Source organism: Hemitrygon akajei, chromosome 21 (genome assembly GCF_048418815.1).
Source record: "Hemitrygon akajei chromosome 21, sHemAka1.3, whole genome shotgun sequence".
Classification (NCBI taxonomy): Eukaryota; Metazoa; Chordata; class Chondrichthyes; order Myliobatiformes; family Dasyatidae; genus Hemitrygon; species Hemitrygon akajei.
Window position 1 is genome coordinate 12651981 of NC_133144.1, and position 15258 is coordinate 12667238.

At 42.8% G+C, this 15258-nt stretch overlaps 1 protein-coding gene across 1 annotated transcript in view; it reads left to right on the forward strand.

Annotated features, from left to right (window-relative positions):
- Positions 1-15258, forward strand: part of vps13c (vacuolar protein sorting 13 homolog C) — a 389552-nt gene that overhangs the window by 31562 nt on the left and 342732 nt on the right. The window contains 2 exon segments of the mRNA XM_073024838.1: positions 9106-9201; positions 10119-10220. Of these exon segments, the coding sequence (XP_072880939.1) occupies positions 9106-9201; positions 10119-10220 (198 nt within the window).

A 15258-nucleotide genomic window follows, 5' to 3' on the forward strand; every position in this document is an offset into this window, starting at 1 on the left:
CTGTAGTATAATCTCATTGAACTGATTATCACCTTATTCTTAAACTCTACCCAAAAAGCTTCACTAGACCTTCCCCCAGGAATATCCTCTATAAGTATTGCATGTGTCTTCCTTAATTAATAGAGCAGTCTCCCCTCCTTTCTTACCTCTAACTCTATTATGCCCATTGCATATGTACCCTGCAACATTGAGCTGCCAGTCATGCTCATCCCTCAACGAGATGTCAGATGTATCTGTATTACAGTGGAATAAATGGAATTGTAGAGACACAACAGAGGAGCTGGCCAAAGTTGATTGAAAGGGAACACTAGCAGGGATGATGGCAGAACAGCAATGGCTGGAGTTCATGGGAGCAATTTGAAAGGTGCAAAATAGATACATTCCAAAGAAGCAGAAATGTTCTAAAGGGAGGATGATATAGCGGTGGCTGATGAGGAGGCAAAAAGACCGTAAAAGCAGAAGAGAGGGCATATGATAGAGCAAAGATTAGTGGGAAATTAGAGGGCAGCTTTTAGAAACCAACAGAAGGCACCTAAAAAGCCATAAGAAGGGAAAAGATGAAATATGAAGGTAAGCTAGCCAATTATATCAAAAAGGATACCAAAGATATTTCAGTTATACAAAGAATAAAATTGAGGCGAGAGTAGATAATTGGACCACTGGGAAATGATGTTGGACAGGTAGTAATAGAAATCACAAGAAAATAGCGGACAAACTGAACAAGTGTTTTGCTTCCATCTTCACTGTGGAAGACACTTAACGGTATGCTGGAAGCTTGGGACTGTCAGGGAGCAGAAGTGAGTGCAATTGCTATTATTAAAAGGTACTAGGGAAGCTGAAAGGTCTGAAGGTGGGTAAGTGACCAGGGTTCTGAAAGAGGTGGCTAGGGAGATTATGGAACCATTGGTAATGGTTTTTCAAGAATCACAAGATTCTGGCATGCTTCCAGAGCATTGGAAAATTGCAAATGTCACTCCACTCTTCAAGAAGGGAGGGAGGCAGAAGAAACAAAATCACAGGCTAGTCAGCCTGACCTCAGTGATTGGGAGGATTTTAGAGTCAATTATTTAGGATGAGGTCTCAGACTGCTTGGAGGCATATGATAAAATAGGCCGTAGTCAAGGGAAGATCTTGTCTGACAAATCTATTGGAATTCTTAAATTGAATTGACTTTATTTCTTACATCCTTTACATATGAGTAAAAATGCGCAATGTGCAAATTATTACAATTTATAATAGTTTGTACAGTACGATATACATGTTGGCATGAATTAATCAGTTTGATGGCCTGGTGGAAGAAACTGTCCCAGACCCTGTTGCTCCTGCCTTCAATGCTATGGTACCATTTCCTGGATGGTGGCAGCTGGAGCAGTTTGTGGTTAAGGTGACTTGGGTCCTCAATGACCTTTCAGGCCCATTTTATGCACCTTTCATTGTAAATGTTCTGAATAGGGGAAAGTTCATGTCCACAGATGCGCTGAGCTGTCCGCACCACTCTCTGCAGAGCCTGCAATTGAGGGAAGTACAGTTCCCATACCAGACAGTGATGCAGCCAGTCAGGATGCTCTCAATTGTGCCCTGTAGAAAGTTCTTGGGATTTGGGGACTCATGCCAAACTTCTTCATCCGTTTGAGATGAAAGTGGTGCCGTTGTGCTTTTTTCCAGCACACAGCTGGTATGTACAGACTAAGTGTGGTCCTCGGTGAAATGCATACCGAGGAACTTGAAGCTGTTCACCCTCTCAACTCCAGATCCATTGAAGGCAATAGGGGCTAGTCTGTCTCTGTTCCTCCTGTAGTGCACAACAGCTCCTTTGTTTTGGCAACATTGAGGGAGAGGTTATTTTCTTGACACCACTGTGTCAGGGTGATGACTTCTTCTCTGTAGGCTGCCTTGTTATTATTTGAGATAGACAATAGACAATAGGTGCAGAAGTAGACCACTCGGCCCTTCGAGCCTGCACTGCCATTTTGAGATCATGGCTGATCAATTACTATCAATACCCGGTTCCTGCCTTGTCCCCATATCCCTTGATTCCCCTATCCATAAGATATCTATCTAGCTCCTTCTTGAAAGCATCCAGAGAATTGGCCTCCACTACCTTCTGAGGAAGTGCATTCCAGACCCCCACAACTCTCTGGGAGAAGAAGTTTTTCCTTAACTCTGTCCTAAATGACCTACCCCTTATTCTCAAACCACACCCTCTGGTACTGGACTCTCCCAGCATCTGGAACATATTTCCTGCCTCTATCTTGTCCAATCCCTTAATAATCTTATATGTTTCAGTCAGATCCCCTCTCAATCTCCTTAATTCCAGCGTGTACAAGCCCAGTCTCTCTGACCTCTCTGCGTAAGACAGTCCAGACATCCCAGGAATTAACCTCGTGAATCTACGCTGCACTTCCTCTATAGCCAGGATGTCCTTCCTTAACCCTGGAGACCAAAACTGTACACAATACTCCAGGTGTGGTCTCACCAGGGCTCTGTACAAATGCAAGAGGATTTCCTTGCTCTTGTACTCAATTCCCTTTGTAATAAAGGCCAACATTCCATTAGCCTTCTTCACTGCCTGCTGCACTTGCTCATTCACCTTAAGTGACTGATGAACAAGGACTCCTAGATCTCTTTGTATTTCTCCCTTACCTAACTCTACACCGTTCAGATAATAATCTGCTTTCCTGTTCTTACTTCCAAAGCGGATAACCTCACACTTATTCACATTAAACGTCATCTGCCAAGTATGTGTCCACTCACCCAGCCTATCCAAGTCACCCTGAATTCTCCTAACATCCTCATCACATGTCACACTGCCACCCGACTTAGTATCATCAGCAAATTTGCTGATGTTATTCTCAATGCCTTCATCTAAATCGTTGACGTAAATTGTAAACAGCTGTGGTCCCAATACCGAGCCCTGTGGCACCCCACTAGTCACCACCTGCCATTCCGAGAAACATCCATTCACCGCTACCCTTTGCTTTCTATCTGCCAACCAGTTTTCTATCCATGTCAATGTCTTCCCCCCGATGCCATGAGCTTTGATTTTACCCACCAATCTCCTATGTGGGACTTTATCAAATGCCTTCTGAAAATCGAGGTACACTACATCCACTGGATCTCCCCCGTCTAACTTCCTGGTTACATCCTCAAAAAACTCCAACAGATTAGTCAAGCATGATTTACCCTTGGTAAATCCATGCTGGCTCGGCCCAATCCTATCACTGCTATCTAGATATGCCACTATTTCATCCTTAATAATGGACTCTAGCACCTTCCCCACCACCGATGTCAGGCTGACAGGTCGATAGTTCTCTGTTTTCTCCCTCCTTTCTTAAAAAGTGGGATAACATTAGCCATTCTCCAATCCTCAGGAACTGATCCTGAATCTAAGGAACATTGGAAAATGATTACCAATGCATCAGCAATTTCCAGGGCCACCTCCTTTAGTACCCTAGGATGCAGACCATCTGGACCTGGGGATTTGTCAGCCTTCAGTCCCATCAGTCTACTCATCACTGTTTCCTTCCTAATGTCAATCTGTTTCATTTCCTCTGTTACCCTATGTCCTTGGCCCATCCATACATCTGGGAGATTGCTTGTGTCTTCCTTAGTGAAAACAGATCTAAAGTACTCATTAAATCCTTCTGCCATTTCTCTGTTTCCCATAACAATTTCACCCAATTTATTCTTCAAGGGCCCAACATTGTTCTTAACTATCTTCTTTCTCTTCACATACCTAAAAAAGCTTTTGCTATCTTCCTTTATATTCCTGGCTAGCTTGCGTTTGTACCTAATTTTTTTCTCCCCGTATTGCCTTTTTAGTTAAGTTCTGTTGTTCCTTAAAAACTTCCCAATCATCTGTCCTCCCACTCACCTTAGCTCTGTCATACTTCCTTTTTTTTTAATGCTATGCAATCTCTGACTTCCTTTGTCAACCACTGTGGCCCCTTTCCCGCCTTTGAATCCTTCCTTCTCTGGGGGATGAACTGATTTTGCACCTTGTGCATTATTCCCAAGAATACCTGCCATTGCTGTTCCACTGTCTTTTCTGCTAGGATATCTGTCCAGTCAACTTTGGCCAGCTCCTCCCTCATGGCTCCATAGTTTCCCCTGTTCAACTGCAACACTGACACCCCTGAGCTGCCCTTATCCTTCTCAAATTGCAGATAAAAACTTATCATATTATGATCACTACCTCCTAATGGCTCCTTTACTGCAAGATTGCTTATCAAATCCTGTTCATTACATAACACTAAATCCAGAATAGTCTTGTCCCTGGTCGGCTCTCGTACAAGCTGTTCCAAGAATGTATCCCGTAGGCACTCTACAAACTCCCTATCCTGGGGTCCAGCACCAACCTGATTCTCCCAGTTCACCTGCATGTTGAAATCCCCCATAACTACTGCGACATTACCTTTGCCACATGCCAATGTTAACTCCCTATTCAACTTGCACCCAATATCCATGCTACTGTTTGGTGGCCTGTAGACAACACCCATTTGGGTCCTTTTGCCCTTACTGTTCCTCAGTTCTATCCACACAGACTCTACTTCTCCTGACCCCATGTCCCCCCTTGCAAAGGACTGAATCTCATTCCTCACCAACAGGGCCACCCCACCCCCTATGCCCACATTTCTGTCCCTACGATAGCACGTATACCCTTGTACATTAATTTCCCAGGTCTGATCTCCCTGCAGCCATGTCTCCGTTATCCCAACAACATCATAGTTACCCATTCGCACCTGAGCTTCATGCTCATCTGCCTTATTTCTGACACCGTGCATTCAGATATAGAATTTTTAGCCCATTTCTCCTCTCTCTGTTTGAATCGCTGCCTATTGTGCTTAACCCAGCTCCCCGAGCTCCCATCGGGCTATACGCCCCTAGAATTTTGTTGTCCTTCCTAAATTTACTTATTCTTTCAACACATTTAACTCCATGTTCCGTCAGACCATCCCTCTGTACATGTGTCCTCCTTATCACTTGTTCCGCCTCACCTTTCTCTACTACACACTTAATATTCTGGAACAGTGTAGTCCCCACCTGTCCTTTATTCTTCCTCTCGCTATCCTCTCTCACATTCTGGATCCCCGCCCCCTGCAAATTTAGTTTAAACCCCCCCCCTCCCCCCCCCCCAAGAAGCACTAGCAAACTTCCCTGCAAGAATGTTAGTACCGCTCCAGGCCAATCAGTGTAGTACTGTCAGCAAATTTAATTAGCAGGTTGGAGCTGTGGGTGGTGACACCATCATGGGTATACAGAGTGTAAAGGAGGGGGCTTGGGACACAGTCCTGATGAGCTCTTGTGTTAAGGGGCAGAGGTGAGGGAGCCCAGTCTTACCATCTGCCAGTGATCTGACAGCTCCATAAGGCAGGGTGAAGGTCGAGGTCTCTGAGTTTCTTGTCAAGCCTGGTGGGAATTGTGGTGTTGAATGCTGAACTGTAGTCCAAGAACAGCATTCTCACATAAGCATCCATCCTCTCCAAGTGTGTAGAGCTGTGGCTATTGCGTCATCTGTCAATCGGTTGTGTCGGTAGGTGAATTGTAGGGGGTTGATAGCATGCTGCAGAGGTAGTCCTTGACCAGCTTCTCAAAGCATTTGCTTATTATTGAAGTGAGTGTGACAGGATGGCAGTCATTGAGGAAATAAGAAGCAGGATAGAGAAAGGAAAATCAGTAAATGTTGTGTACTTGGATTTTCAGAAGACCTTTGGCAAGATGCCACACATGAAGCTGTGAACACGATGAGAGCCCATGGTATTACAGGAAAGATACAAGCATAGTAGAGCATTGGCTGATTGGCGGGAGGCAAAGAGTGGGAATAAAGGGAACTGGTGGTGACCAGTGATGTTCCGCAGGGGTCAGTGTTAGGACCACTTCTTTTCATGGTATACGTGAAAGATTTGGATGACTGAATTGATGGCTTTGTGGCCAAGTTTGCAGATGATACGGAGTTAGGTAGAGGGGCAGATAGTGTTGAGGAAGAAGAGAGGCTTCAGGAGGACTTAGACAGATTGGGAGAATGGGGAAATAGTGGCAGATTGAATACAGTGTCGGGAAGTGCATTGTTATGCACTTTGTTAGAAGAAACAAAAGCATTGACTATTTTCTAAATGGGCAGAAAAATCAAAACTCATAGGTGCAAAGGGACTTGAGAGTCCTTGTGCAGGATTCTCTAAAGGTTAACTTGTAGGTTGAGGCAGTGGTAAGGAAGCCTAATGTACTGTTAAGTATTAATTTCGAGAGGACTAGTATGCATAAGCAAGGATGTAATAGAATATAAAAATCTACAGCACATTACAGGCTCTTCGGCTCACAATGTTGTGCCAACCACATAACCTACTCTAGAAACTGCCTAGAATTTCCTCACTGCATAACCCCCTATTTTTCTAAGCTCCATGTACCTATCTAAGACCCTATTGCATCTGCCTCTTGTGCTGAGGCTTTTTCAGGCACTGATGAGGACTCAAGAGTGTTGTGAGCAGTTTTGGGCCCCTATCTTAGAAAGGATGTGCTGGCATTGAAGAGGGTTCAGATGGGGTTCACAAGAACGATCCCGGGAATGAAAGCATTAACATATGAGGAGCATCTGATAACTCTGGGCCTGGACTCTCTGGATTTCAAAGAATCTCATTGAAACCTTTTGAATGTTGAAAGGAAGAGTGGATGTGGTGAGGAATGTTTCCTTTCACTGGGAGAGTCTAGGACCAGAGGGCACAGCCTCAGAATAGAGGGACATCCATTTAGAATGGAGATGAGGTATTTCTTTGGCCAGCAGGTGTTGAACCTTTTCGAATTTGTTGTGACAGGCGGCTGCGAAGGCTAGGTCATTGGGTGTATTTAAGGCGGAGGCTGTTAGGTTCTTGATTAATCAGGGCTTGGAAATTTATGGGGAAAAAAGAATGGGATTGAGAGGGAAAGTGGACCAGCCATAATGAAATAGAGCAGGCTTGATTGGCCGAATGTCCTCATTCTGCTCCTATCTCTTGTGATCCACCTTGTTTCTGTAATAGTTAAATTATCCCAGTCCCATGTATTTATCTTTTGCCTAAGTTCATCTGTCTTAATTGTCAAGATTCTTGCAGTAAAATAAATGTAGCTTATGTTACGTATTCAGACAACAATAAATATATGTGAGTTAGGCAAGGGTTTTTATAACAAATAACACGTTTATTAAACACTGAAAACAAACCCCCCAAAAGTAAACAAACACTAACGTAACCGGAAATCAGCTGCTGTGCGGCAGCTTAACAGTTCTTAAAGCGATGCAGCTCAAACAGTTCTTAAAACGATGTTGCAAAAACAGTTCTTTAAAATGGTATTGCCAAAAGTTCAAAATGCTCACAGTCCATTTAAAAGGAGAGACTTTTTAAGGCGGTTTAAATTCTCTTCCATGTCGTTTTTCTTCAGTTTCCAAAGTCGAACTCTTCCCATGAAGAATTTTATGAAACGTAACGGCTTAAAGGCACTGAACTTTCCTTTATCACCATTCTCAAATCCTTTCTGGTCATCCCAGGGATTAACACGAGAATAGTCAACGAAATCCTTCCGAATAAGGATCAAACAAGGTCGAACCCGTTTCACCGTCGAAATTCGATTCTCCTCGATCTTTAACTCCTGAACTCCGATCTTCACTCTCCACCGATTCTTAACCAACAGTATTGTAAAGAAACTGCTGGCAATGACCTTTTAAACTTTAGGCATTAGATAAAACTTCATTTTTCAACTAAACTGCGTCATAACATTAAATCACGCAGTGGCATGAAGTCAACATGGCAAATCCAGCTACGAACTGCCCCTCCTCACAGGGAGGGGTCCTCCTCTTATACCCTGTAAAAAAAAAACCTGTCACATGATCTCTACTGGCGGGAAAATGACGTCACTCCACCATCACAAGACCATTACCTCACGTCCAGTATAACTTCAACCCCAGTCACTCTTGCTTCTGTCTGTCCTGCCTACTGGATTTGCTTATTTCAGCTTCAATATTTGACACACGACTACTTTGGTCTCATCCGCTACTAGACTAGTTTAAAAACTCCTGTGTAGCTTGAGCAAGCCTTCCCACCAGGATATGGTCCCTCCTCCAGTTCAGATTCAGCCCATCTGTATTGTCTTGGTCACCACTGCCCCAGTAGTTCAAGAACATGAAATGCTCTTGTACCAGTTGCATCGCCACATATTCATCTATCATATCTTTCTATCGCTACCCTCATTACAGTGTAACACAGGGAGATTTTCAGACATATAACCTTTGAGGAGGAATTTCTTTTGCTAGATGGTGGTGAATCTGTGGAATTAATGCCACAGACAAGGTGGAGGCCAAATCACTGTGTTTATTTAAAGTGTTGGTGAATAGATCCTTGATCAGTAAGGACGTCAGATGTTATGGGGAGAAGGGAGGAGAATGGGGTTGAGAGGAAAAATAAATCAACTGTGATGGAGCAGACTCGAAGGGCAGAACAGCCTGAATGCTCTTAGGTCTTTTGACCTTGAAGTCCTGCTTTTTAACTTTATGATTTTTTTCCCTGTATTCATTTCTTTTTCTACCAATGGTGTTATTCCAATATGTGCAACAACTTTTGGTTGCAAATTGTCATGTTAATTTTTTAGTGTGCTAATTGCAAGTGTTGATAGAGTTCTTGAAAAATAAAAATGTTGATTTGTTCTTAATGAACAACATGCTATCTTGTGCATGGCTTCAGAGTTTGGATCCTTCATTACTAGCCTACCCCCTAGCTTTGTTGGGTAAATACTTGAGCTCCTACTCCAGTGTTGGGCTGGTTTGAATGCCTCCTTACCACAAACCCCTGCAAGAATAGAGTCAGGGTTCAATACTCCATCTTATCCCTCTGTCTTGATGGCAGGTGCTGCCTTTGGTTATCTGCACTGACATGCAATCTCCTGGACTGACTTGTGTTACAATTTAATCAGGATGTCCACGGGTCTTGTATGAGGAAGCTAAAAGTCAAGCTTAACTTGTAAATTTTTTGAAGTGTTGAATTGCCATAATCACTTGAAGGCTTAATTTATATATAATCAGATCAAGTGTTATGCATATCTTGTGCTTTGTTTCTGGGTAACTCTTGCATTTTTCACTTCTAGACAAACTTACTTTGAAAATCCCATGGAAGAATCTGTACAGTGAGGCAGTGGTAGCTACATTGGATGGTTTGCATCTTCTGATTGTTCCAGAGGGAAGTAAGTCATATTGAATGTTCTTTTACTTCTCAAATTGAAATATTGTTAACCCTTTTTTGCAATATGGAATAATTGAAATGAGATCTGAAGAAAGTGCGTCACTGTCCCTTGTGAATAATGGAGTCAAAATATTTGGTGAGCTTGATTAAGGGTATATATTACATTGTGGTTGGTGTGGTTCATGCAGTTTTCTAGCAGTTGGCACAGGTCCACTGTGCCTCTTGATTGATGAAATCCACACTGATTCAGGGTAAGACCTGAACAGGTTGGCAACATTTAGCAGCTTAGACAGCATATATGGAAAGGGAAGCAGTTAATGTTTCATGTTTGATGGCCTTTATTGGAACATGCTGAGCATTTCTGTCATTTTATGTTTTTTATTTCTATTTTCCAGCAACTGTTGCTTATTATTTGATTTACATTTAATGTGATTTGGGGAGAGGTTTATCAGTCACTGGGCAGAGGTGTCTGAGACATTGACTTTCTTTGATACAGGTAGCAGAGATACTCCTTTACTGAACCAGAGGTTTGGTTTAGACGCTTTGCCTTGTGACTTGCATGCAAAGTTTAGTATCACATTATTTCTCTGCTCTTATAACTTATTGGTGGTCACATTTTTTTGAGAAAATACTTCTTGTGTTTTTTTTGCATGGATTGTATTTTGTCACGAAGGTCAGTATTCTTGTGCCTATGATGGAGCTGGCTGTCTATAACCCCCTGAAGCCTCTTGCATCTGCACACAATGTCTGGCCAGAACATTTTCAGCATTTGCTGTTTTTTTTTTCCAGACAAGGTTAAGGGTTGATGTATTTGTGCAGACTGCTGTGTTACTTGGTTTTACATGCTTAGGCCAAGATAAAGGTTTTGACAGAGGCAAACATATGTTTAGAAATTTAATTCTGTTACTGTTCTTCAAGGTATTCAATATGATGCAGAAAAGGAACAGAAACAATTGCAGGAAAATAAGCAAAAAGAACTTCTGCGAATTGAAGAAGCCTTGGAAAAAGCAGCAAAAAAAGGTATGTTTGGCAAAATCTTATAGTTTTCTGTTTTTCTAACTATATATAAATGTAATTTTCACTTTTGAATTCAAGATTTTGAGTTTCAGTCTAAAGAAAATTGTTCTTAAGTATATTGGGTTAGTGTTTGGTTAAACGTACAAAACCAACAAATAACCCAAACTGATACTGTTGTGTTCTTAGACTGGATGTAATTCGGAAAAGAAAATATTTCACCATGGTGTAACTAAGGGAATTGTGATGAGTACTTTGCAACAGTATGTTCAATTAACAGATTTGAAATTCCATATTTATATTTACCTTGGACATAGACAAGTACAGCACAAGAACAGACACCTTTATCCCACAATGTTGTGCCAAACCAATGAAATTAGTAATCAAGTGGCTAACTAAACTAATCTATTCTGCCTACAGAATATCCATCTCCTTATTTTTTCCTCACATTATATTTTAAATGTCTCTTAAAAGTCTGAAATGTTTCTGCCTCGACCACCAACCCAGGCAGCGCATTCCAGGCACCCACTACTCTCTGTATTTAAAACACAAACTTGCCCTTCTCATCTCCTTTGAAATTACTCCTCACCTTAAAAGCATGCCCTCTGGTATTAGACAGTTTTACCCTGGGGAAAAGATACTGTCTGTCTACTCTAACGATGCCTCTCATAATCTTTTAAACCTCTGTCAGACTCCCTTCAGCTTCCACTGCTCCAGAGAAAACAACTCAAGTTTGTCCATGTCTACATCTTCTGGTTTAACATGATGTTACCAAAGGCATGCGACAGCTTACTGCTAGTTTGAAAGCAAAAAAAAATTATTAAACACATTTCCAATAACACGTATTTTTGAAGTAAATTGTGGTAAACTATCACCACAAATAATGAAGAGGAGTGCGAAGGTGAAGCGAATTTGAGAGCTGTTCCGTGCTGGTGTGCTGTAAAATTGATGCACTTGGAATTGGAGCCATGCAGAGAGGAGAAGCTGAGACATAGGAGATCTGATGCCCATCCAACTAACCTGGGTGGTGGATCTCTCTAAGTGCTGACCTGATTTGGAGAGGTCAAGAATGGCTTCTTCGGTAGCAAAATCTAGGCCCAAAGCGAATCACAGGGTGACATGTTCTAGGCTAATGTGTGGCACGATCTGCTGCTCGGATAATTTAAATACCAGATAGACTGGAAAGGCAGGGTGTCAAGACTTGGACGAGATTGGATTGCTCTAAGTGCCAAGCTGATCTGGAGAGTTTGAGAATGGCTTCTTTGGCAGCGAAATCAAGGCCTAAAGCTGGGCGGTATATTCGAGGCCTGGAGCTATTTGCTGCAGTGGAGACCATGGTCCTAATGTGAGGTATGATCTGCCGTTTGGATGATTTAAATGCCAGATCAGATAGTCTGGGGGCTCCTTTCTCTGCAATGCTGAGGCTGTGAGACTGCCCTCGGTTGCTGTGCTTTGTGCTGCAAATTTTGCAATGATTTGCCACACAAATATGATGAAGTGAATACCAAGGCTTTTGGTCTACTCCGGGCTGATCCAGGGATTTGGATCTAAGGACTAAATTTGGTTTGGGATGCTGTTGTTGTTTCTCACTTCTATTGTTTGCAGGATTTGTGTTTTCCCCCCCTCGTCCTCTGTGCATTGGGGGGGGTTGGTCTTTTTTTATTGGGTTCTTGCTTTGTGGTTCCCCTGTAAGCAGACAAATCTCAAGCTTTTATAATTGATCCATTCTTTGATAATAATTTTACTTTGAATCTTGAATCTTTGAATTCATAACCCATTATATTCTTTGCTAGTTTTATGCTATCCACAACACCGCCAATCTTCATATCATCTGCAACTTACTAACCCACCCATTTACATTTTCATCCTGGTCATTTATATATGGCACAAACAGCAGAGGTCCCAGTGCAGATCACTGCGGAACACCATTACTGACAGACCTCCAGCTGGAATAAGGCACTTTGACACCTCTCGTATTTTCTATGGGCAAGCCAGTTCTAAATCCAAATGGCTAATTCATCAGGGATCCCATGCATCATAATGTTCTGGGTGAGCCTTCCATCAGGGACCTTGTCAAGTCTCTGTTGGTAAAAAATGAAAACATATCCTTAGTGACACAGGATTGGAAGATGTAGAATCCTTGTAGGTAGAGTTAAGAAACTGCAAGGGTAAAAAGACCCTGATGGGAGTTATGCACAGACCTCTGAATCCTAACCAGTTCTGAATCAATGCCCAATTTACCATGGGTCCCATGCATCTTAATTCATTATGTCCCATCTGAGTGCAGCTGTGATATTATCCCTGATTAGTAGAGCGACTCTTTCTCCCCACCCTCCTATTTTCTTAGTATTTTCTGTTCAAGTAGCCGATAGTCACAACAGATACGTTAGACTGACCCTTCTGAACATTGGAAAGATGGCATTTACCCACTACATGCCGCCTTTTCAACACTGGGATCCCCTGCTTGCACGATCCGTGGGAGACTCATCTCTTAGACTGCCACTACCTTGGAAGAAACGCTTGAGGCGAGGGAAAAGCACTAGCATCCTGGTGAGGCTGAGATAGCGTGCAAATTAACTGCCACTCCCTAGCATTCTCCTGACTTCTTTTCAGTCCCTGGATAACAAGCTTTGTGAACTGAGAGCCAGAATCTCATATAAGCAGGAAACAAAGGAATGGAACGTTTTGTGCTTCGTGGAGACTTGACTGACGAAGGAGATACTGGATCATGCCATCGAGCCCTCTGGGTTCTCCCTGTTCCGGGCGGACAGATCGATAAACCTCACTGGGAAGAGTAAAGGAGGAGGGGCATGCTTCTTGGTCAACTATGCTTGGTGCAATCCCCAGAAGGTGCATGCACTTCAATCCTTTTGTTCCCCAGACCTGGAATACCTGGTGCTGCTGTGCAGACCCTACTGCTGCCTAGGGAGTTCATGGCGGTTATCATCAAAGTGGTGAACATTTCGCCGCAGGCTGAATCTGGTTCTCAAAAGAATTGTACGAGACCATCAACACACTGGAGACTGCACACCCAGAGGCTGCCTTCATCGTTGCCGGTGACTTTAATCGAGGTCACTGACGGAATTCTCTCCGAAGTTTTGTCAGCACATCAGGTGAGCACTTGTGGAGATAATGCACTTGACCACTGCTACACTCACTTCTGCAATGCTTACAAAGCTTTCTTTCGACCAGCTTTTGGAAAAGCAGATCACTCTTTGATCCTGCTTCTGCCGACATACGGGCAGAAGCTGAAGCAAGAGGCGGCCATAGTTAAAACCATCCACTGTTGGTATGACCAGTCGGCCTCCGTGCTGCAGGACTGCTTCTTTGACGTCATCTGGAATGTCTTCCATGATGAGGATGTCTCCAAGTTTACTGATGGATTCACGTGCTTCATCCGGGAGTGCATCGATGATGTTGTCCCCCCAGAAGTCGGTCAGTGTCTTCCCAAACCAGAAACCCTGGATCATTAGTTCTGTACGAGCAGCACTTACTGCATGACATAGAGCTTACGTCGTTGGCGATCAACTAGGGCTCAAGAAAACCAGCTACGATCTATGCAAAGCTGTCAAGGCTGTGAAGCAACAATTTAGAGAGAAGATTGAGTCAAGATTCACAACGAATAGCACCCGTGACTTGTGGCGAGGGCTGCATACCATCACAGATTTCAAAGCCAAACGTTGTGGTGCCGCCAGCATCACAGCCTCTCTCCCAGATGAGCTCAAGCGCTTCTACGCTAGGTTCGATGTTGCTAACTCTGAGCCTCCGAGGAAAGCCACCGCTACAACCTGTAACCTGGTCATCTCTGAGGCTGAGGTATGGGCCCCCAAATCCTAAGAACTTTCTACAGGGGCACAATTGAGAGCATCCTGACTGGCTGCATCACTGCCTGGTATGGGAACTGTACCTCCCTTAATCACAGGACTCTGCAGAGAGTGGTGCTGACAGCCCAGCACATCTGTATTTGTGAACTTCCCATGATTCAGGACATTTACAAGGACAGGTGTGTAAAAAGGGCCCATAGGATCACTGGGGACCCAAGTCATCCTAATCACAATCTACTCCAGCCGCTGCCATCCGGGAAGCGGTACCGCAGCATAAAAGCTTTGGACAGCTTCTTCCACCAGGTCATCAGACTGATGAACTCATGCTGATTTGAGTGTACTTTATATTACACTGACTGTTCTATTTATTATAAATTATTACTATGATTGCACATTGCACATTTAGATGGAGAGGTAAAGATTTTTACTCCTCATGTATGTGAAGGATATAAGAAATAAAGTCAATTCAGTTCAATTCCCATTACCTCTTTTTATCTTTTCTACAATGTCTACACCCTGGGACATTAAGCACCCATTCCAGTCCCTTTCTCAGCTAAGTTTCTGTCTTGGCCACAGCATCATATTTCCATGTACTGATCCATCCTTAAAGTTAAATCTCCTTTACCCATAGTACTCTGAGCAAAGTGAATCATGACTCAGTGTTGGTCTTGATGCTTGAATGCTGTCTGCAATGGTGAAAGTAAAATAGATGCTCAGGACTTACTGATTTACGTAGTTGCAAATGTTAGTTTTATAATTCATAATTGCTGACTAACTTATTTAATGTAACAAACGTGTATACATTCCCCCAAGATGTTTATGTTGAAGCAGTTTCATTGTGTTGGTTTTGAAGGTGATTTTCAGAGCCCTACCAGGTGCACCATTGGGGTCTGTCGCCTTTTCACGCTCAAAGTCACCGATCACTTTTCTTCCCCATTCTGTTGTTTGATCTGAACAACCAAACCTCTTATGCTGCCACGTGATTGGTTGATTATATATTTGCATTAATGAATTGCTGTACAAGTGTACCTAATAAGGCGGTCACCAAGTGTACAATAACATGGAATTGCTATGCTTCATAATTTAATTTCTTAACTGTTCAGCATGATTTATTAGCCATGTTTTACATTATTTTTAGGAAATTTGCTTTAATATGTAAAGCACTATTCAATTCTGTTTTAAATCTTCTTTGTTTTATTCATCATGAACAGAGGGTTACT